Source organism: Thalia democratica, chromosome 2 (genome assembly GCF_965202585.1).
Source record: "Thalia democratica chromosome 2, ktThaDemo2.hap1.1, whole genome shotgun sequence".
NCBI classification, from domain to species: Eukaryota; Metazoa; Chordata; class Thaliacea; order Salpida; family Salpidae; genus Thalia; species Thalia democratica.
The window spans coordinates 71488375-71513842 of NC_139166.1; the positions used below are offsets into that span (position 1 = coordinate 71488375).

The window sequence follows — 25468 nt, forward strand, 5'->3', positions numbered from 1 at the left end:
CCCAGGTTTTTTGGAGACCCTGAAATACTCCCTTGCATAATGATTCTGTTAAGTTAAAAATATTTCCCAGAATGATAATAATGGGTAGTTTCTTTAAAACAGTTACAACTCTTTTTTAAAACTAAAATGTTTATTAATAGAATTAATATTCTTCCAGCTTTTTTAGCAAAAACCCAATTGTAGATGTTACAAAAAAAAAAAGAGAACTATTCATGGATTGTCGCTTTAAATTATAGATTTAATTTTTTCAATTGTTCATTTTTTGCAAGCTGGATACACAAGTGAAATTATAAAACACAAAAAAAGTTATAATATCATTAAAAGTACAACTTGATAAGTTTGGTTCGTTTCTGAATTCACATACCGTAGTTTTTACACACGACATTTTGTACGTATAGGAGTGTCTCTTCGGATTAGTTTTCATAAGGATTAAAGACGCCAATCTAGGCAAGGACCATGTATTAATGAGTTTATAAATGTTGTGATACCTACCGTGTTAAGTAAGCTAAATGTTTTATTAATTTGATCATTTAGTTTCTGAAACTGATAGACACAAGTTTTTACTAAACATGTTAATTTTTTTGCTAAGGATTGAAAAATGAAACTTATAGTTTATAACTTTTGTAATATACAGTATACTACCGCTTAAGTACGCACTTTTTTTGGTACGCATCACGCCTTAAGTACGCACTTATCCAGAAAGACAAAGTAAAGGATGTTATACTAGAACTTAAAGAAATTCCAGTTTTTTTGCCTAAATTTTCAATCATCAAGTTTTTCCAGATTATTTTATGTTTCCAGGTAGAATGGCCAACCTGCTGAGTTAGCCTGATACTTTGTTAACTTTTAAACTAGGGTGAGTAATCCTGAGTAGGCCAAGTGGCCTGAGATTGAGACAGTCCTGTTATTAAATGTTAACAAACTAAATACTTATGTAGTAGTTGCAGAAAAGTAAAAAGAATAATGATATTTGAGCTGTAATGCTATAAAATAAATAAATCTAGATGACAAAGTTAAAAAAACCGACATATACAAAATAGTTAAGTCATGATTTAATTTAAATGTACATACATTGATGTTTTGAAAATGTTTGGTAAACACAAAGTAGTTTTGTACTTTCCCTCTAACAAAACAAAATGTAGCTTAATATTATTTTAAAATCATTGACTGACATTGACTTTCTATTAAATGTATGTATTAATTATGTAGAAGCTTTTTATAGAAAAAATAAATCATTTTAAAATCTATTAAAAAATTTGCAAATTAGAATTATGTTTTAAATGTTATTTAAAATAAATGACTTGTTTATTTGGCTTAATTATTTGGTGGCTAGTTGTAAGAAAGAAAACAAACAACTAAATTTCATATTATACTATATCGTCAAAAAGTACGCACTACCCGTGTTAAGTACGCACTTTTTGGTCGGGTTCAATTTGCGTACTTAAGCGGTAGTGTACTGTACTGTGTATAGTAATATCATAACTACAAAAACTACTCATTTCAAAATAAAAAACCTAATTATAAATTTTTTTTAAGAAACACACTTTCTTTACTAAACTTCTATAAAACTTATATTTTTGTAAAACTAGTACATACTTAAATTGCTATAAAAAAATTTTAATCGTGTGTTTGGCATGATTAAAATAAACGAGTTTAAATAAAATACAGAAAAATACAACAAATTATTTGTTATTTTTGTGTTTCTTCTTCTTCTTTTCTTTTTTGTGCTGAAATTATATTTATTCATCAAGTTTTAAGTCAGTTATAACTTCTCAATTGTTTAAGTTGTTTTAAATAAACTTTAATTAGTCAATTATAGATAATTTCTATAGTAAACAAAAACTTAGTTTACACAAACTTTTACCAATAGTTGGATGATAATAAAAAAATCAAACATTTCTAATTATTGTTATCTAGCAACTTGAGTTGTGGTACAATTAAACCTTATTCTTTAAACGATGCCAAGTATGAAAAAATAACATATTACTGTTATTAAAACAATTACTTTATGTTTCTTCTTCTTTTTGAGTTTTTTAACTTTTTTTTCGACAAATTCAACTTCGCCGTCCGATGATGACGAAGCAGAAAAAGTTTTGAGAAATGAGGGGCGACCTATAAAATTAATATTTAGTATTTAATTAAATTGCAACACTCAAATGGAATGGAACACATCAATGTCCAGTAAGTATAATGACTACTGTTAAAAATGTTTTGAATTTTAACTATTGAGCTTTTTTTTTTTTTTTCAGATAGCTCAACTGTAAATCTAATAAAAACTTAAACTTTAATGTTTTATAGCAAACTGATAGACAGAAAACCATTATCAGGGTTGCCAAAAGTTTTTCGAAAATATTTTCCAGGTTTTCTGAACTTCTTCTAGGTTTTTGAAAATAAAAGCTTTTTGTCCTTTTTTAGTATAAGATTAAACGTAAAAGATTGTGTTAAGTAGGTTAAAATATTGAGAAGAAATTGTAATATTGAGATGAAATTGTAAAAAATGTTTCAAAATAAATAAAGTTTTAAAAAATACCAAAAGAAATTTTGCATATAATAGACTTTTCGTATCAAATAAAAACTTCTTTATTTTAAATGTAAAAGCAGTTTAAAATTCCACGTTTTGTCAGGATTTTCCAAAATTTCAGGTTATTTTTGCCAAAATTGTAAAATTCCTGGTTTTTTTTGCAACCCTGCATATTGAAAAACAAAGGCAGTTAAAATTTTTATGCTGAAAAAAGTTGCTGAAAATATGTGAAGAAAATTTATTGTTATTTAACACAACTTTTAATAACAAAAATATTTTTATATATTAAACACACCTGAAGTCGGAGGTAAAGCTGGCATGTAACTGTCGTCTTCATCTAAAAAATATCGATTTAGTTTATTATACACTTGCTTAATTATAGTTAAAACAAATGTAGCTTTAGAAAAAAACTCAGAACATATAGGTATAAAATATGTAGTAAGTTATTATTAAAACTTTTATTAAAACAAACCCATTTTTTCTGATAAAGGTGGTCCAATTTTAGGTGAACCTTCAACGGTTTCTGAAACAAAATTGACTTAAAAAACATATTCTTTACAAAAAAAAGCAGTAAAATTTTTTCCTTACTGTGTTCTGTGATAAATAAAGTTAGATTACTTAAAATGAAACAAACTTATCATCAGAAAAAAGGCTCTAACTTTGATATCTTCATTAAAATGTAATTAGTTCAGAATAAAATAAATTTGTTAATAGTAAATTAAAACTATAAGTATATTTGAAATATTACTATATTTATAATAAATATGGTTTACAAACTTGCTTTAAAAGTAACATAAAAAAAATCAAAGGTTGATAAGTTAAAAAAGCATTTTTAAATAGTTTAAAAAAAAGTATTCAGATAACAGTAACTTTATTTTTACTTAATTACACAGACAATCAAAAAATACTTAAGTCTTTTATAAATTAAAAAAAAAAGATTTTTAACAGTTTAAAAAAATGTATTTAAATAAGCAAAATAATATTTATTTTTTACTCAATCACGTACCCATTTCGGATAAAGATGGCCCAGCTACTGGTGAAGACTCTTTTTCATCTGAAAACAAAAAAAAAAAACTTTTAATTTATTTACAATGAAAATAAAAAAAGTTTGCACAACTTGAACTTGAAAAAGCTTTATATGCACTATAAAAGTATTAAAAAACTAACCACTTAATTTATCATCTGATTTGGTAGGTTTTTTGAAAACATGTTTCGCTTTTTCATCTGAAGGTATAACTAAAAAAAAGGTTTTTATTATTTTTATTTAGTTGGTTAAGAAAATTAAAAAAAATTAATTAAAGATAACAAACTAACCATTGCTATCAGTCGGTTTTTTGAAGACGTGCTTTGGCTTTTCATTTGAAGACTCGTCTAAAAACATTAAATGATCTTAAACATGTTTTATTACACGATAAATTAAGGTTTCAATTTAACAAAATGTATAAAACTTAATAAATTACAAAATACCTAAACTGTTGTCAGATGGTTTTTTGAAAACGTGCTTTTTGGGAGGTGGACTTTCTAAAAGAAAATAGTTAATGATTAAAACAGTTATACTACCCAAGTCAATTGTATACTGTTTAAAAATATAACAAGGATAAATAACAAATAGGTAGTATTTTAAAATATTTTTATTAGGTAAAAGTTTATCATAAACTTATCAAATATGACCACTAAAAGAAACTAAATTAACTAAGTTATTTAAAGTTTTTGTATCAAAAAATTAAAACAAATAGACTGTCTAAAATAAAAACCTGTTATTTGTAAACATCGATATAAAATAATAACTTAAGTGAAACTAATCCTTTGTATTAAAAAGTTCTTATAAAAAACTGAAAAAGTAAGTCTAAAGGTTACACAATACTTGGCTGCTTTGTAAGCGCCATAAAATAAGCAAAACTTTAATCTGATATCTAATAAAATAGATCGTTCAGGCATTGTAATCTAGAAAGAAAAGTGCATATCAAGTGGTCCAATGTTACTAAGTAAACATTTGAAAAAAATATTTATTTTAAAACAACGTTTACTAAAGTATTTTAAACAGTTTTATGAAATATCTAAAACACCTTCAGGCCGAGGTTTCTTGAAAACATGTTTCGGTTTTATTTCTTCAGCTTTTTCAGCTTCTGTAAAATTTAAAGATTTAAACTGGTTATTTCTAACTTTTCACATTAAACAGTTTTTTACTTTTTTTTATAGATTTATATATATATTCTTTAAATCTATTGTTATACAGATTTCAAAGAAATAATTAATATTTCAATGTTTTTGCGTTTTATTGTCTAAAATTTTAGTAAAAAAATCAGAATAAAATAGTTTACAAGAAGTAAAAAAAAAATTTCTCACAATCATGCATTGCAAACCTCAAGCTAATATTTTTACTTTGTACACAAGGATAACTTTTTAAAGGTAATTCAAATGATGTAATTACATTGATAAGCAAATAACGTAATAAAATATAATAACAATAAATTATTCTTGTGTGCAAAAACAGGGACTCTTATTTTACCATTCAACATTTCTAGTATTTTTATAAGAAAACAACTTGCTATTTATATAACTTGATATTATTATATTTTAAACTTGTAAAATATACTCATACATACAATAATTGTAATAACCTTGTTTTTCCTTTGTAACGTCATCATCATCGTCATCACTGCTGGTTATGACGTCACTATCAGAATCTGCGGCGAATATTGACTTGAACAAATCCATTGAGGGGGGCTCTGCTTCTGACTGAAAAAAATTAATAACTTTTTTTTTTGAATAAACTGAATTATTAATTGTATACATCTAAAGTGGGTGATTTTGCTAATTGGGGGTAATATTTAGTAAAAGAAAGATATCTAAAAAAATGATTATATCTTTTTCAAGTTGGTCACTACTAGGGATGTACCGGACTCACTATCCGGGTCCGGCCGGATATTGCCATTTTTGTCTGATAGGCCGGACCCGAAATTATGGGTCCGGTACATCACTAGTCACTATAAACAATATTTCGGGAAAGCCTGGCTTAAAATTAAGTTCTTAAAGTATCAATTGGATATTTCTAACTAGTATGCATCTACCATATAAAGCTCTTTAAAGTAAAAAACCCTGAGAAGTCTTAACATATCAAAATTTGGTAAAAAAAGATCTTTGTATATAAAATGTAGAAGTTAATTTTTATAATTGTTAAAGTTTTTCTAGTAACACTAAGAAACAAAATATGTAAACAGTTTTGAAATGAGTTTAAAAAATGTATTATTTTTCTAATAAATTTATCCGAGTTTGTGTGTATACTTTTATTACTCATTACAAGGTAAGGTTAAGTGATAAAAAATATCAAGAAAAATGTTAAAGTATTAATTAACACAGCACAAACTTAAAAAAAAACATATTAATTCATGTAAAAGTATAAAAAGTACGTAAAAAACAATTAAAATAATTAATTACCTCACTATCACTAGATTCGTTCTTATCTTCCTCTTTATTTCTCGTATCAGAGTTTGATTGAGAATTTCTTATGCTTGAAATCATTTCATTAACCTCATTCTGTATTTAAAACTATTCAAAAACATGGTTTTGTTCAATAATATTTAACAAGGTTTCACTTGTAAGCTTAATTCAGGGTTGCCATTCTTTGAGGCAAAATAAAAACAGCCTGAGTGACCACAAACTAGCCTCAGTTTTATAAAAAAAAAAGTCTGTGTCTTTCATAAGTTTTAAAGTCATTTGGTAAATACCAATGTATGGTTTGTTAATATTATTTAAGTACCATAATTTTACAACTGTATGCTTTATAAAACCAGTTATATATACATCTAAGATCAATGTTCTGAAATAAAAAAAATCAATTAACAAAAACAAACTTGTTTTTCAGATTCTTCCTCATTATACTTATTTTCATTCATGTTTTTAACTGCTTCTGCTTCTATTGCCTTCAAATTTGAAAATATTGAAGTTTCTTCTGTGCCTACCATGTCTGAACTGTAAAATATATTTGTTTTTAACTTTTCAATATATAAATGAATGTTGAACTGTTGATAATATTTAATAACTTAGACAAGGGAAGCTCAGATTGTATTGAGTAAAAAAAAAACTAAAACTACTTAAAACCATGTCTAAGCTTTATAAAGTGTTTGTTAATTTAGTTTAATGACTCAAACAAGTTAACTGATTTGATAAAGTTCACAACTTACTCAGGATACGGATCGGGAACGTTAAATCTCCTGCACAATAAAGGATCCGGGTGCCACTCCTGACTTTTATGGGTTTCAGGACCAAACACTTTCTTCTTAACTTCTACCTTGTTTTCCTTCTGGTAAATGAAACATTTTCAAAAAACAACAAATTTACTATTTTTAAGTTTACAAAAAAAAAGTGAACACTGAGAAAATATTTTACTTAAAGGTATTATATTAAATATAAATCTAGAAAAAAAAAAGATAAATCAAAACTGTAATATTTGCATTACCACAACTTATATTTTTGCAATTAGCAAAAGACTGCTAAAAAAGAACAACTGTAGTTAAAATAAATATAAACCAACTAGTTCATTATCTCCATGAGAGGCTTTCACAAACTTATCACCGATTTTATCAAAAATTTTAAGGTGAAATTGGGCGATTTTACTGAACTCCTGTTTTTCCTGATTTCTCTCCCACTCCGTAAGACTGCTAACAATTCCTCTGTACGGATCTAAAAAATAAAAACAATATTTAAAAAATGATCTCAACACTCGATTAAATTACTCATTCTTTATGGATAAAAAAATTTAAAAATAAAAATATTACAAAGTTTCTTACAAAAAAAATCATCTAACTTACATATAAGTTTGTAACTTTATATTATATACTCATACCCTTTTATATAAAGGAATATGATTTTTACCTTTATTCCTCTGCCTAATTGATCTTTCGAATTCTTCATACCTTCTCTGCTTGGCAGGATCCGAAGCGAATGGTTTCAACTTGCTCAAATCACACAAGGGTTTGGTAGGATCTGGTTTCTGAATAAAAAAAGTAATTTTAAAGTTAGTTACTTATGTTGAAATTACTTTTACCCTCACACATTACATTTAAAATACTGAAAAAAATTAAATCTAGTATTTTGAATCACTACAAATTATATATGTACAACAATCACTAACTGTTATAGATTATGTTTTATATATTTTAAAATTATAGATTGTAGTGCTTCATCATTTTATAAACATTATACAAATACTTAAAAGTATAAGAAATAAATACTTTTCTAATAGAAACTTATAATAAATAAACTTTTAAAACTAACTACAACTTCTTCTACGGGAGACGGCTCCTTGACAATGGGATCCTCCTTAGCAACATTTTCCTCGTTGCCAGGCAGCTTGTTCCTGAATGATTTCAACCGCATACGGTCCTCGTAAGACATCAGATCGAACACTGATTTAATTTTATTTCCACCAGTTGGCGCTTCGGAGTCGAGCATCATTCTTCTGTCGTCAGCATCCAGTTGCTTGTACTTGTCGTCCTCATTTTCAATTGTTGGCTGTAAATATTAATTTTTATTTTACTTATTACTGGTTTAAATTTTTAAACTTTTTTCATCTTCATTTTCTGTGGTCAGTTGCATTATTTTTACATTTTAAATTTTACTATTTATAATATATATTTTCATCTTCATTTTAAATTATTGGATGTTAAGTTAAATTTTCATTATTTTTCAATTACTAAAGCGAAAAAATATCAAAAACGTGTTTAAGACTTTCTAATTATAAAAATGAACTGTTGTATATTAAATGACAAACTTATTGTTTTACAATAATGAAGCTTTTCTTATAAAGCACTATAACAAAACAAAGTTCTAAAATATAATTTCAGCCTAAGATAAAATTCTCTACAAAAATCTAAAAACCTGTTTCAATTTGTTTTCAATTCTCATTTTAGCTCTGTTCAGCTTCATCCTTCGGTTGGGGTCGAAGTTTTTGGGTAACATGGGGGCCGGGTACACTTTCCTTGACAACAGCTTTTGCTTCACCCCGGCAACGAAACCCTTCACTTCATTGGACGCTCTGTCGGATATTGCAGGTCTGGCTTCGTATCCTATAATATTTTTTAGTTTTAAAATTTTATATAAAATATTTAAATTAATGATTAAACTTTTTTTTACAGTTTCATTTTACCTCACAAATCTCCTGATGTGATTCTTATTGCTGAAAGCAAATATGAAAAACTTATATTTCCATTTATTTTCAATACTACTCTCTTATTGTTTTTTATATTAACAAAAAAATAAATTTGTTGCTTTTTTTAATCTTAGCTTATATTTCACGATATTCTTTACTGATACTTCATTGTCAAGTTAATTTTAAAATTAAAGGGATTATTTTTTGATACAAAAACATCATTTGTGTTCAAATTATTATACAAACAATTTTTGCCAGAAAAAAAAAAACAACATAAATCAAGTAACTTTATTAAAAGAAGCCTTGTTTAACTTTACTAAAATTAAAACAGCCTTATAAAATATTAAAAAAATTAAACCAACCTTGTATGGCCTGCTGGGGCCTAGTCCACCCGAAGTCGTCGTTTTTCTCCTTACTACCACCGGTTATGACGTCATAGTTGTCCATCGTGTCCACAGCGTAAATGTCGTCGTCATCTTCCTCGAATGCTCCCACTCCGAACGCCTTGTGAGATTGTAAACAATTATAAAATTTTGATAAATTTAAGATTTGATTTGACAAGTGAAATTACTTTTCAAATATTTTAAGTAACAACCAAAAAAAAAACATATTGTAAATTAGTTACCTCGAACTCCTTGGGAGAAATCAAAAAAAAAAAAATAAGAGTACTAAATTTGTTGGCATTGTGAAAAATTGCTTAGATGAAATAAAACAAGTAAACTATTATTTGAAATATTTTTTTCTAGATCTTCTATTCTGTATACATACCATATGACAATATTCAAATAATTCTTCTTTGTTTGAAATGTAAGTTATGGTCTTGATAAAAAAAAACGGTATACACTATTATGATTTAATTTGAAGTTTATTAGCTGTAAAAAATATTACCGCCCAGCCTTTTTTAACAACTATAAGATTTATTTAGACAAAATGCTTGTATTATTTCAAACAAATACAAATTAAAAAAAATTGAAAGTTAGTGATTAAACACATAAAGCTTTAAACAAACAATTTCACATTTTTTAAAGAAAAAGTTTTAGTTTAAACATTTTTTTATTAAATCTTGACAACAAAGGGACCACTGCCTTATATGTAACAAAAATTAAACCACTCTCTAAATACTAAAGTTCTAAAAAGTTTAATCATACCAATTTGATCATCAGACCACAAGCTTTCGGTAGACTGATACCCGGGTTTCGTTCTTATTGAAACTCGTCAGTCAGCCGCAACCGAAAAAACTTGCAGTAGGTAATCTACAAATGGTTTATCATGCTCAATCAGTCTACCGAAGGCTTGAAGTCTGATGATCGAATTGGTACGATCAAACCTTTATGTTAACTTGAGCTTGCCCAATGGCATACAAAAGTCCAGGCTTAGGGCCAGTAGACTTTTGCCGATTCTTTAACTAAACATTTAAGTCAATATTTTGTAAAAAATTTAAGGAAAACCGCCTTACGACAGCTTTCGAGTTGTTTAAACATTATGATTAAGTAAACTTTCGCAAATCATTTGATAATTTATACAAGTTTTAAATATTAAACTTATGGTTTTCACTAATGACGTAGCTAGGAGCTTTACAGTGCAAAGCAAATAATTTTATTAACAAAAACATATATATAAACGTTAAACATCTTCACCTCATAAGTTAAAATCTTGTTCAAGGCACATATTTTGAACAGCTTTTTTCCGGTGCATAACTTATATAAAAAATATAACAGAATACATTTCATTTTTCATAAATTTATTTTAGTACTTTCGTAGTAAGGCTGATTGAATACATAGGGCTTCCAGATTATGCAGTTGAAAAGAGTTCTCCGCTCTCACTAAGACTGAAAAATTCTCCTTTTAATAATTTTTAGCACACTCAGGATTGTCCAACAAATTATTGGCCCTCAGAAGTGTTCAGTATATTTAAAACTTCCTAACCTTGGAAATATTTCTGAGAGGTTTTCTAAGAAAATTTTAGAGGAAATAAACCAGGTTTTCAGCTCTGTTCATTTAAGAACAGTTTTGTATACTGATCGACCTCTAAGTGGAATTTACAAAGGTGTTTCTCCCACCCATTAAAAAAAGTAACATCATCTATAAATTTAGTTGTCACTGTGGTAGTGACTACGTGGGAAAAACATCTCAAAGGTTTCATGTAAGAATCGATCAGCATGTTCTGAAAGTCTTAAAAAGCTGGTTTAATGGCCGTTCGGAGAAATCGACAAAAAATATTTCTCGGCGATTGGGCAACATTTGTTGGACAATCCTGAGTGTGCTAAAAATTATAAAAAGGAGAATTTTTCAGTCTTAGTGAGAGCGGAGAACTCTTTTCAACTGCATATTCTGGAAGTCTAGTTTGGTGTACGAACTTTTTCTGCTTACATAAACTGGGCCTTAAAGATTGAGTCCATAAGTTTATGTATATGTAAGCAGAAAAAGTTCTTACACCAAACTAGACTTTTTAGATCCTTATAATAAGTAATTTTAATGTATAGTTTTAATTTTTATCACTTGTTTATTTTAGATCGTTTTAATTCTGTCGAGTTTTATTAGTATACCAAATATATATAGCATAAGCACTTAGTTAATTTTTAACATTCGATTAATACGTCATTTTATATTTTAAAACTTTAAACTACAGTATGATTTTATTTCAATTTGTATCCATTATCTTTAGTAAGATAATATTTCTGATGAACACATATTTTTGTTAAGCACCCTTATTAATATTTGAAGCAAAGAAAAACAGTTCACAGTTAATTTAACGAAATTTTCTTAACTAATCTAATATTAGATTAGCTGTATCTACAAATGGCTCTTTAAGTAACAACTCGTTATGATAATGACCGCATGTCGTAACTTCATAAACATATATGAACTATATTAGAAAACTCTACTGTTAAAAAAACTTGAAACAATAATAAGTAAAAAGCTCTAATCCACAAATCGCTAATTTTACGATAGGATGAAAATAAACTGCCTTGAAGCAGTTTTCAATTTGAATGTAAAACTGTTAAATCTTTCTTTTAATTTAATGTGTTCACAAGATATCTTATACAACTTTTTGATACAAATGTTGTGACTTTTATTAATGACGTCACCACAAAGTTTTTATTTAATTTAGCTGATATTTTTAATTTTTTTTAACTTGGTGTTACTATAAAATCCGTTTGAAAATACACAACTTTTTGGTCTAGCTTTTCTTTTGTAAATACTATTGATGTTATTTTCCTCGAACATACGAAAATTAAGTGAAGCACAAGAAATAAAAAATTCTGCTGTTGATACACTAGGACAATTTAATTCTTTTAAAAAGTTACTACATGCACTTTTTACTGAGAAAGTAACAAAACAAAGGTCAAACATCAGCACATTTCAAGTTAAAATAAGCCTGGTACATATTTTTATTTCAAGTACTCTTAGTGTTTTAAAAAGCAAAAATAAAACAATTCTTAATTAATTGTTTCACCTAACAAAATTAGTCGCTGAATAATAAGCTTTATAAAAGTGTTTTAAAGGCAAAAAAACTAATCAGTGAGTTAGAGTGAAGCAATCTGGCGAGTAACTTTGCATGTTGAGGTTCAAATGTGCGAAGAAATATGTGAGGTTTTAAACCATATATTTGAAGGTAGAAAAGAAAAAAAAAAAAACTTTCTTGCAAAATGCTGTTCATAAGGGCTTTATGCTTAAAATTTTCATTCAGTTACGCAGGTAGCGAAAACTATTGTCATTAGTTGGTTTTTACTTTCTCGTAAAATAAATCATTAAAAAAATGTAAGTTTTGGCTGTTACTCGGTCGTGTTACTCTTTTTGCGTGGCTGTCTTTTTTTTAAGTATTTTATATCTACAAAAAACACCGACAATTAAATCAGAGTTTTCAAATAAAACGATACCTTTGATTTTTGGCTTGTTTAGTCGGCCGAGGGAGTAGAAGTTAATGGCCGAGATTATTTTAGTAACAAAAATGAGTTTAAGATACCTCATTTTTATAACAAAAGGTTTTCGCAAACAGTTTAAATGCAGCTGTCTAACGACAGCTTTTAAATTTCAAAGCAGGTATGTCTCTCATTTTTCTTGCATTACTTTACACCTTTAATTACTTATAGATTTCATTTTATAAAAAGTTGAAACTTTTATTGATAACGTCACTAGGAGCTGCACAGCGCAAAATTGATGATTAATTTTTTTCCACATGTTTGACTAAAAATAGGATCAAGCTTTTCAAGTTAAATTGACAAATACGCCTTTAGAAGCACTTTACAAGTTAAGAGAAACAGTTCATAACAATCCGTTTTCAGAAATATCATATAAAAGTATAGTGAAAACCAAAAGTTTCTTTTAATAATTAAAAGAAACAGTTCTTAATTAATCGTTTCACTTAGCAAAAAAGTTGCTGAAAAAACGAACGTTGCAAATGACCAAAAGCTTTAATTATTTAGTTCAAGTAAAGTGATAATTCTGCCGTGTAACTTCGCACGCTGAAGTTAGAAGTGCGGAGATACACGGCGGGTTGTAATAAAATATTTCGTTTTACTTAAAACTTGAAAGGAATGTAACAAAATTTTTTGTAAAATACTGTTCATAAAGGCTTTATAGTTTATATTTTCATTTAGTCACGTTATTGCAATTTAGTTGGTTTTTACTCTTTTGTGAATGTGAACGTTTTGGTACTTTTATCGGGTTGGATTAGCTTTGTGCAAGGTGATACTATTTGTTTACAAAATTACCAGAATTTATATTATAAATAAATTAATTTTTAATTATTTTAATATAACAAACAACATCAACCCCTTTGAGTCCATTTTTTACCAAGTTCCAAAAAAAAAAGCTTAAAAAAAACTTAATCTTTATTCAATATAATAATTTAAAAAGTACTTACTTATATGAGAATAAACTGTGATGGAAATTATTCAACTGACGCATCATGCTGTTAAAACGTAACCATCTTACGATAGTTTATAAATAGAAAATATAGAAGAAAAAACGTATCTGTCATGTGGTACATAAATTTATACATTTTAAAAAATTTGAAACTAATGTATTTTTCTAATTACGTCACTAGAATATTCAGAGTGTAATTTTTTTTCTTTTCTAATTGGCAAGAGATAGTTGTAATAAAGGTCAAACCTAAGTTAAAATAATTCTAGACACATATTTTTAATTCAAAAACCTAGTATTGTAACAAGTAAAAGCTAACAGGACTATTGCTAAAAACAGGCTTTTTGAAGGCGTAAAAATAATTAAACTATCAAAAAATTAAAAAAACATAACTCAGTAACTTCAACTTAAAACTTTGCACTTGGAAACTCTAGTCAGAAGTAAAGCTAATATTCAAATTAAATCTATTGTTTGAAAACTATAAACTTTTCGTCATTTAGTAATATTTATCTATACCCAAAAATTAAAGTAATTAGTAATAGAAAGTATTTCCATTAACATATTATTCATCATGATATTCTATAAAAATAACAAAAAGTCAACAACTTGATACTAGCTAATATAAATGAACTCTTTAAAATCAAACCAACTAGTTATACAAAGTAATTTATATTAAATCAAATTAGTTATAATTATACTTTGGTCATTAATATATATATATATATATAAACGATCAAACCAACATGTCCCTTGAAGCTCATTTTCTTTCCACTCTCGGTGCTTACCCTGATGGCAACCGATTTCTCCTTGTTGCCACGCAACGCTTTCGTGGGGTCCATGCCCCGGTAGCCCACCCCGAACAAGTTGTCTTTGGGTTTCAGTGGTACCTGTAACGAAATATAAAAATAATTTACAAAAAAACAAAAAATAACAATATAATTAAAAAAAAAAATAATAATAAGAACTTAAATTTAATCAGTAGATGTTTATTAACAACTTTGTTAACAAATACAAGTTAAATTTAAGTATGGCTTTAATGTCTCCTTAAATGTTTATTTTGATTTTTAGATATCCATTATAACTGAGACTCTCATTTACCTCATTGATTGAGTGAAACATTGTTTTATGAATAAATTCGTGAATGAAAAAAATTAATGAAGGATAAATAAACTAATTTAAATACCTGCAACGTGTCCTTGGGAGCGAACGTGACTTCTTCGTAGGTTCGTGGGTCGTCATCTGAATCGTTTTCTTTTGTTTGTGTCTGGTGAAAAAAACGACTTTTTAAAATATAAAAATTAAATATATAAAATTGCTGGCTTTATATCATACTAGCAGAGTATGAGAAGTTAGCAGTAAAAATATTAGTATGATTAATCGAACGAGATGTTTATAATTTAATATTGTTTCTAAATAAAAAACTTCCACATTTTAAATATTTAAACTTTTGTGCATTTTAGTTAATAACGAAAAATATAACTAGAGTTTAAATGAAACTGTTTTAGATTTTGAAAGTTGAAACTTCTGATTTTATAAGTTGAAAATTATATTATTTTTACCATACTAGTTGGTTTCAATAAAACTAGCAGTGTACACAATTTTTTCTTTGTATTATTACCAGTGTAGTTACCATAGTTTAATTTTAAAAAGTGCACATAAAGATTTTAATCAAACACTCACCAATATCTGACTGTCCTCGGTATATTTCCTCTTAATAATTTCGAATTGCGACAGTGGTTTCTTCCCTTTCACCCGGTCACCAACGCCTTGACCTTCCTTCCAACCCAGTTTCTTCAACAACCTGATTCCTATGTTGCTCCTGGGAACAATATTAAAAATTTTGTTTGAAATATCTTGATAAAAAATAAATATATACTTAAAATATTTTTATAAAATGCTGTTTGCTTCTTAAACATTCCGTGTCTTACTTACTCGTATAATGTATATAAATACTATTATTATGTTTATTGCTCAACTAGTTTGCTTCAACAAAAACAATTGAATTTAAGAAAAATTTGTCCAACTAAGATTTTATTATTTTGAACTTTTTCTTAAAACAAAAGCATGTTTTGAAGTATTAACTATCTGCAAGTTTTTATAAAATAATCTGTTTCTTTAAGAATCTCATCATTATTTTGCCCTCCTATAAAAATTAACTCATCTTTGACTCACTTAGCAGGAACGACAAACGAATTTAAAAGTTCAGGGCCGAGGAAAAGAATATGTAAAAAATTAAACAAAAATATTAATATAAAGTATTACTTAGCAGGAACCACTAGTGAATTCAAAAGTTCAGGGCCAAGGAAAAAAAAAGTAAAAATAAACAAATAATATTAAGTATTACTTTGCAGGAACGACTAGTGAGTTCAACAATTCAGGTCCAAGGAACAGTGTTGATGTTCTCTCGTGCTCCTTAACCATTTTCTCCTCATTGTAGTTTCGCTTCCTCTGATTGGATGAGAAGTCGTTCTTCGTCATAATTGTTTTGGGCGCAATTCCGAAATCTCCCATGTCCTATTGGAAATTTTATATTTTTTTTATTCAAACATGACACATGTTAAACAAAAAACATCAAAGAATTTTATAATTAACCCAAAATTTGTATTTACATAATAAGTGAACTAAAACAAGCTGATTATTTTGATACTACTGTTATAATTACTATTTGGTCCTATTATAATTTAATTATTTGTAATATTTTTTATTCCGAACATAAAACACAGTAAACAAAAAACATCTGTGTAGTACACCAAACAATTATACATAACCCGAAATTTCACATGTCTTACACTATTAGTGAATTAAAAAAAAACTAAATTAATTTGATAATATTGTTTTTAATACTATTTAAACCCCAAAATCATCAAAGACGAAGTTAATACAAATTAATGTTAAAATATTTGTTTATACATATTGTTTTTCTTTAGGGAATTGTTACATTTCAAAACTTTGTCAGAATTTATTTACTTAAACAAATAAGTCAGCGTGCGAGATAAATGTTTGAGGGACCATAATTGTTTTTACCATAAGCCAATAAAATAATTCACTGAGTATATTGTTCAAAAAAACTAAGAAATGACCAACACCTCCTCAATGTACCACATAACAACGTGAAACTCAATAAACATCAAACAAACAAACTTGTTTTAAAACTTTTACATACTACTTTTATTTTGACAAATATGAAATTAATTAAGAAATTTATACAAAAGTAAAACTTAAAACAGCTAAGAATTAAAAAACACATACTTCCTAAATAATACATACATACTTCTGCATTTACCGAATACATTGTTCACAAAAGTTGTAACTTCTTTGTAAAAAGCTCACAACTTATTGTATCAAATAACAAAGTAAAACTAAATAAATAAAAAACACATACTTCCTCATCCATGTCCTATTTGAAATTAATTATTTATATTTATTAAATTCAAAACATGACACACATTATACAAAAAACAACTTGTCTTGCATCAGACAATTATCAAAACATCAAAAAAACATCAAAATTACAAAATATAGCCCAAAATTTCACATGTCTTACACAACTAATAAATTAAAACAAGCCAAACTAATGAGATAATGTGGTTATTATTACTATTTATACCCCAAAATAATCAAAGATAAAGTTATTACAAATTAATGTTGAAATATTTGTTTATTGTTCACAAAAGCTTAAAAATATCTAATGATTCCTCACTGTACCATATAACAATAAAAAAATTAATAAACAAAAAACAAACAAATTTATTTTATAGCTTTTATACACCACTTTTCTACAAAGTTCAAATTAATTTAAAAATTTTAAAAATTTAAAATTTAATACAGTTAGGAATAAAAACTACATACTTCCTCATCCATGAAATCTTCAGGTCTGTACTGGTTCCTCGCATTTTCCTTTTTATTTTTTCTTGAAGATTTGAACGTTGAAGGCTGCCACCCGTCCTTTGAGCCTACCGTGTTGTAATAACCTGAAATATTTTGATTGTTTTGTTTTTAGTTTGGTTTTCCTGAAGGTTTTTTTTTAAAGGTTTTGGTTACTAACTAGTGTTGTTTAGTTTTAATTTTTATAACAATGCTGTAGTAACCTGAAGTATTTTAATTAAATTTGTATTTAATTTGGTTTTTCATTTTATATAAAATGATAACCTGATTTTTTAATTATCTCTATTTAATTTGGTTTTGTACAACTTGTGTTTATTTAGAAAGTACTAATTATTTTGTTTTTGTTGATAAGCAGTATTGTAATAAAAGCAATTCAAATTTGTTAAAAAATTCATCAGCTTGTGTTTAAAACAAAGTTGCAGAATTAAGTGTATTTCGTAAAATATATTTATTATTGGAAAAACTTCATTATTTTATTTTTTTTAAAACACACTGGTAGAAAAAAGCATTTATTTTAGTATATTTATCTAAGTAAAAATAGTTTTTACTTATTTATTCTAAATAAGAATTCATATTAACCTGCTGAAAATCCCCCAGTGAAAGCGCCATGAAATCTGGAAAATAATTAGTTATTATTTTTCATTAATATTTTATAACTATTGTTAAATTTTTTTACATCGTTTACCAATTATTGATAGATATTTTTAATCGAATCCTGCAAGGTACTTTATTAAAACTGTAGAGCTTTTATGAAAAAATACTACCTAATATTACAGTGTTTTATTAAGTACGCAGTTTTTTGATTTTAATGTATAATAATTGTTTTATACTTAAAATTAAATAAGTAATCTATTAAGCTTAAAAATAATTAAAAAACTTTTAATATATAATATTTTCATGAAAATTATTCTTTGTTGTAAATAATATAACCATACAAATGTTTTATGGTGATGCTACTTTATTTTTGGTTCCCAACAAATTAATTTAATATACTAAGTTGAAAATTAAAAACTCTGCACAGATGACTTATTGGAAAGGTTTAGACCAGGAATCGGAAAACTGCGGTCCGCAGACCACATTCAAATATTTGTTTCCACTAATTTAATATAATATATTTTCAAATTTTTTCAAGTCTGTGTTATCTTTAAAAGATAATCTACCGCCTTTGTTTTTGTTAACAAATAATATATGTTTTTGAAGCACATTAAAATTGTTCCTTCTTCCACCCACCGACCCTTGGTTTAAACTGAAAGATGTCAAGGTTACAGGATTAGGGGGTGCAGGGGTCGGCAAAGAGCAACTCGCAAAAAAAAACCTTTTAGTACAACTCTGTAGGCCATTGTAGACTGTACTGGTCCATAGGAAAAAGATTAGGAAATTATACTAGGTAAAATATAAAAATTAGGGGTTAAATATTTTGAGTCAGAATTAGGTGTTTCTCTTGTGGCATAGGGCGAACATTTTAGATTTAAATTTAGACCTAGAATTTATCCCTGTTATATATATTTATTCCAAGTTATCTTTATTTTAAGAAAATAACATTATGACAAAAAGCTAGAAAAGTTTCTTCCATTAATCTTTTTTTTTTAATTTCATTTTATAACAGTTACAGTTGGATACGAAAGTTCTCACTTTTTATAAAGCAAAAGTAAAACTTTATCAACTTTTAAGGATAACATTTTGTGCCTACTAGAATAACAAGCTATTTTAATTGATGTATAAGAATGAGTAAACAGTTTTAAGATAAAATTAAAATCACAAACATACAAATAATTAAAATAAAAACAAATTTTACAGTAATCTTCCTTTATTGTACCAACATATGTTTCAGTGTGTTGATTAAACAGATAACACACAGAAACATATGTTTGTACAATAAAGGAAGATTACTGTATAATTGGTTTTTATTTATATTCCAGTGAGCTTGTTTCACTAGGATCTTTTGTTAGCAAACGATTAAACCTATATTTTTGAGCAGTTATAATTAAAATACTTTTTTATTGATCAAAAAATTTTTGTGCAACAAAAAGCAGAAACTAACACTTTCTGTTTTTTTTAAAAGTTTAAAGCTTTTTTTATTCAAAAAAAAAATTACAGATTCAAACTAATGCCGTTTTTAATATTAAAATCATTAATAAAAAAATAACAATTAAATTTAAATGAATAAAATTATACAAAACAAACCTTCTTCGGCCTTCTTCATCTGTGACTACTTGTTCAAAAACAGGAACATTTGAATGTTTAGATGGTAAGTTTGTTTCTAAAAAACAACAATTACACTATTTATTTGCTAAAATATGGGTACATTTGAATGTTTAGTATCTTAGTTGTTAAATTTGTTTCTCAAAAAAAATTACATTATTTAATTGTTCAAAAACAAGAACATTTGATTGTTTAATTAATAAGACTTGTTTTTATAAAAATATTTACACTATTTACTTGTTCAACTACGGCAACATTTGAATATTATGATGGTAAATTTGTTTCTTTAAAAAAATAAAAATAATAATAATAAAAATAATTAAAATTTTTCCTTCAAACATGACCATCAACACTTTGGAAGTAAATTTGTTTTAAAAAATATTTACGTATTTGCTTAAAACCTTTAAATGCTTTGATGGCTTACTTTTCTTTTAATAAGCTGAACTTAAATTATTAAACTTTTTTTTAATGTTTTTAAACAGGTACACTTTAGTGTATAAAAGGTAAATTCAATTTGAATATCCAAAGTTTTTTTCTTTGTTTTAAATACTTACAAAATTTTTATATGACTAATAACATTACCTATGTTATATTGAATTATTACACATTCTAAATAATAAAATGGATAATATTTTCAACGGAATGGAAACGTTCAAGAGAGTAGCTTTTAAACTTTTATTGCTTTCAACAATTTAAAGGTGTTAATTAAATTACATACTGTTTATGTACTTTAGTTTAAATTTATTAATTTGTATATGAAAAATGAAAAGTTAAAAAACTTTTTCAAATATAAAAATGGTAAAACAAACTAAATATCAGAAAAAAAATTGTATAAATACTTTAAAACTTTGTGATCACACAAAGCTTTAAACATTATTTTTATTAAAACATGTGAAAAGTAAATTAAAATGTTAGTCTTTACAGACCTACAAAATTTTACGTAGATTACATAAATTCATTTACAATATACCTTTTGATTAGTGCAAATACGAAGTACAAACAAAATTCCCTTATTACTCAAAAGTCATTATTACGTCACAAGGGCTTTTAAATGCACCAACAATTGTAAAACTTTTACTAGTTTTTAAAGTAATATATCTTTGATAGTAAATTAAGGAGTTTTTGTTGGTGTCGATTATTCACAGACAGCTACTTTAAACACAATTGATTTACAAATGAACTTTATCAACCAAAGTTGGTTTGAAAGAGAAGCGAAGTTTAAAAATTTTGTTACAAAAAAAATTAAAATAAAACATCACAGTAACAAAAAGCTTAATACCACACTGTACACATTACTACAGAGAAAATAAAATTACACTCAAAAAACTTAAACCCAATAACATTAGATAACTGTCTTTAAATTAAATCATTTATAAAATGTATGTACAACAGTTCGATATTATTGAACTTAGTGTAAAAAAAATATCTTCTTTCTGGCACTCTTCCTTGAATAAAGAAGAAACGAAAAACAATCTATACTTCAAGAAAAAATTTATGAATTTAAAAATAAATGTATAAAACATACCGTCGTAATGTTTAGGAACATAGTAAACAAAAATAATTTCACTACATAAAAAATAATGAAACTTAAAGTAAATAGAAAAGATTAAAAAATATAATAATATAAAACATACCATCATATTGCTCCAAAGCTTTTCCAAACTTTACATTTGGGTTTTCATTGTCATCCATACTTGTACTATAAAAAATATTTAACATTAATATAATGTTACTTTTATTTTAAATAATAACCAATAATAGTTTTAATTTAAGTTGGTTTCACTTTGGAAAAAAAATCGTTTTTATAATAGTTTTTAGTGATTCTCATCTTCTAATAATTTTAGTCATCAATACTTTATAGTAAATAATACTAATATTTCAAACTGTCACCAGTCTTCATAATAGCAGTACTTAAAAAGTGCTGATAAAACTTTGTTGAAATTAGATAAAAGATTTAAACAATATTTCTTTTGAAAAAAGACAAATGCCTTTCTAGTATTTAATGTCGTAAAAGTTTATAAAACGCAGTTTTAGATATTATACAAAAAAATAAACAGTCTGTACTTAAATGAGTGAACATTAAAAAAATTTTCAAACAAATAAAATACTACATTTATGCGAAGGTTTCAAAATAAAAGTATAAAATTAATATAAAACTTTTTAATTGTAGTATTGAAACGTTTGTTGTAATTGTTCATTAGTGTGTAATTTAAAACAATTTATTATAACTTACAATATAATATTTTCAGATTTCATAAAAACTATCAAATAATATAGATTAGTCAACTTTTTGAACCAATTGTTCTTATTAAATATCTTCAAACATCATTAAAAACTCAAGCAGTATTTAAAGGTATTTTTCAAATTTTAGCCTGTAATTTTCAAAAATGTTTTTTTAAAGATCATATCTCTTTTTTGTTTTTGAGCTATAGATCTCAAATTTATAGGAGATGTTTCTTACAGTATTAGAAAAATTTTAAAGACCTTTTTGTTTATTAGAACTCTATTTCCAACACACTTAAATAAGTCTTAGTTTTTTTAGTAGTTTAATTTTTAAACACCTTTCAACAGTTTATTCAGATTTTAATAGTGATAAAATCGAAAAGTAAATGTAGGAGATTGAAACTTAGAGAAATAGTCTTTTCAGTTACAAGTATTTGTATCACAAAAATCACTTTGAATTTTAAAAAAGAGCAAATAAGACTGGTAACTTAGTTAAGGGCATAGGGGAGGTTCACCTTGATTTTTACAAGTTGATCTTATCTTATAGAATTTAATCCGAGTTATCAGACATTTTTAACCGCTTGAAAAAATTCAAAGTAATTTTTGAGATATGAGCGATCAAAGTTGGTGACCTCAATAGATTCCTAATGGAAGGCGCAAACTAAAAACGCGAAAATGACCATTTCACTAAAAATCTATCTCCTCCTTAATCTTTTAAGCAACCTTCTTCAAATTTTCACAGAAAGTTTATTGTTAAATTTAAAAAAGATTGAATGCAGGATTTTTTTTAATTTTGAAAATTAAATTTTTTATTAAAGAAAAATCACCTATTGTTTTTTTAATCTAAAATTTTTATTTTTTTTAATTCCAACATTCAAAGTCTTTTAAGGGCATAGGGGGGAGTCTGACATTTTTTTTTACCAAAAATAACATTGGATCTTATATGAAAGCTTAAAGTACAAACTACAAGCTAGTTTTTATAGAATTGAAAATATTATCTAACTTTTGAGATATTGTAATTTTTATAAAAAGCTTCCAATACAAACGTATGGACCGCAAATTTTTTGAGGTCAATTTTTTTGGAAATTTTAAAAATTACTAAAAACCTCAAATTTTCAGGAAACGTTCTCTTTATAGTTTAAAAGACTTTGAATGTTGGAATTTTAAAAATATTAAAAAAAAAAAAATTTTAGATAAAATAAATTCCCACATTCAATCTTTTTAAAATTTAATAATACACTTTCTGTGAAAATTTGAAGAAGATTGCTTAAAAAATGAAGGATAAGATAGATTTTTAGTGAAATGGTCTTTTTTCGCGTCTTGCCCCTTCCCCCTATGCCCTTAAACTATTAAAGGAACGTTTCCTGAAAGTTTGAGGTCTCTAGCTGAAAAAATGAAGGAGTAGATAAATGTTTAGTAAATTTTTAAATTTCCAAGAAAATTGACCTCGAAAAATTTGCAGTCCATATGTTTGTATAGGAAAATTTTTATTAAAATTACAATATCTCAAAAGTTAAAAAAAGATTATTTAATTCTATAAAAACTAACTTGTAGTTTGTACTTCAAGCTTTCATTTAAGATCCAATGTTATTTTTAGTAAAAAAAAAATGTCAACCCCCCATGCCCTTAACAATATAAAAAATCCCTTCTCCACTAAATAGAAAAAACACATTTTAATAATTTCATATTTTTTTACTTTTGGCTATAAAGGGGGTATAATCCCTTTTTTCAAATGTTAGTTTTGTATTTTACACTAATAACCAATTGTTTTTACTAATTTCTTAAATTCAATACACTTTCTTTTATATTTTTAAAGCATATGATTTTATTTTTGAGTAAAATTTTTTTTTAAATATAACCTTTTAAAATCTGGTCTTTCTATTTTAAAAATCTGCTTACTACTAAATTATTTATAACATTGAAAAGAACACTTTCTAAAAATTTAAACTAAACTGCTTAAAAAATTTATACCCCTTCCATAAGTTTGAATTGGAAATTTTCTTATAAAAACTGACATTATCTTAGAACTAATTGGCTTCTTTTTTTATAAAAAATTGTCGTATATAATACTCTTAAAGCCAGTGGTTACCATAGTAAGAGGGTAATACTAATTGGGAAACCATTTTGTATTAGAAAAGCCCTGCTTTAAGCTTTCACATAATAGCTATTGTTAGTTTTTGTAAAAAACATTCAATTTTTAAAAGTATATTTTTAAATAATAGATTTAGAGACCAAAAGTATTATTGTTTTTAAATCATTAGGTATTCTATTCATGATGCAACTATATGGAAAGGAGAATCTACACTATAACATATAATACTTAAGATATTAGTTACACTGGTTTGATAAAACCTGTATATATACTTTAAGGCATGATCTAATTTAAACTTTTTTCTAATGATAAATATGACAAAATAAATATAGTTTTTTTTTTATTAACTAATTTTTCATACTAACACAAGTACATCTAAAAAAGTTTGGTATTGAAATTGGTTAAATTAGATTTAACCTTAAATAAAAAAGTTTAAATAGTTAAGGAAAAATTATTCTAAACTGATTTTTTTGGCTTAAAAAAAAGATGTGGAGTTTTATCATATCATAAAACTTAATACTTGTGAATACCTTAAAAGTTAATAGGGAATTTAAAATTCTGTACCAGTAAATTTTTAGTTAATAATTATGTTACTAAAAACATTCTTAATATTTGCAAAAAAAGTTCAACCCCATACCACTAATAAGCATGTACTGAACTGCTTCACAACTTTTAATGTTGTTATACAACTGTCTTTATTCAAGATTTTAAGCTAATCATATAACTTTGAGATTTTAGTTTTTGAAAAGTTAAGTTAGTTAAATATTCCAGGACATTTGTAAACACAAAATTGATTTTGTTTAAGTCATTTTTTATAAAAGGAAAATAGTGGAACTATAAATTATTTTGTAAGACCTATAAAACTTTTTAACAGATAATTTAGTTTGAAATAAAATATTATTTTTATTTCTTCTTTAACTTTATTTAATTAATTTACTTTCACTTATACATATCTTTATACTAAGCCCTATTAACAGTTTTTGTAAAAAATAAAAAGTATCACAGGCTTTTATGAGACGGACTTATATTACAAAGCTTATAAAGAACTTTCATTTGGTAGAAACTTAGAGAAGCATTGGAGCTTTCTTTTATTGGCATTAGTTTTTTCTTACCATCAGTACAGATTATACTGTTTAAAACTAAATCTTAAAGCGAATGCTACCGATGTTTCAACTTTAATGGCAGCTTTTACATTTTTTATAAAGATCATATAAATATATATTTTCTTTATATATAAATTTAAAAGTTTTTGTAGGTAAGAAAAACTAAAACACTATCTTAGTAATTTTTAATTCTCAACTTCTATACACTTCAACCAAATTATAAATCTATGCTATAGAAGAAATATTATTTGTACTACTGTTTACCTACTACTTATCAAAAATTCAAAAAAAAAAAGATTTATTTCTGTAATTATAGCTTTTTTAATTTTACAAAAGTTTAGTTTACATACCTGCTTATACTGATTAACTTATTCTTGCACTATTGTTGGAAAACCATAATAATTAAAAATTATGTTTTAATATCT

General features: G+C 25.9%; 1 protein-coding gene across 1 annotated transcript; it reads right to left on the reverse strand.

Moving 5' to 3' along the window:
- Positions 1 to 1625: 1625 nt before the first annotated feature.
- LOC145830073 (G patch domain-containing protein 1-like) lies at positions 1626 to 25468 on the reverse strand. The gene is made up of 27 exons (XM_082937959.1): positions 25394 to 25468; positions 21260 to 21324; positions 19608 to 19683; positions 18003 to 18037; positions 17388 to 17509; positions 15883 to 16052; positions 15219 to 15357; positions 14722 to 14802; positions 14282 to 14425; positions 9035 to 9176; positions 8402 to 8589; positions 7799 to 8035; positions 7397 to 7514; positions 7056 to 7204; positions 6706 to 6824; positions 6376 to 6493; positions 5960 to 6058; positions 5143 to 5260; positions 4588 to 4647; positions 3989 to 4042; positions 3836 to 3892; positions 3689 to 3757; positions 3528 to 3575; positions 2994 to 3044; positions 2817 to 2858; positions 2006 to 2112; positions 1626 to 1727 (listed from the first exon to the last, which is right to left on the reverse strand). The coding sequence occupies exons 2-27, from the start codon at positions 21315 to 21317 to the stop codon at positions 1683 to 1685; spliced, it is 2646 nt and encodes an 881-aa protein (XP_082794085.1). The 5' UTR covers positions 21318 to 21324; positions 25394 to 25468; the 3' UTR covers positions 1626 to 1682.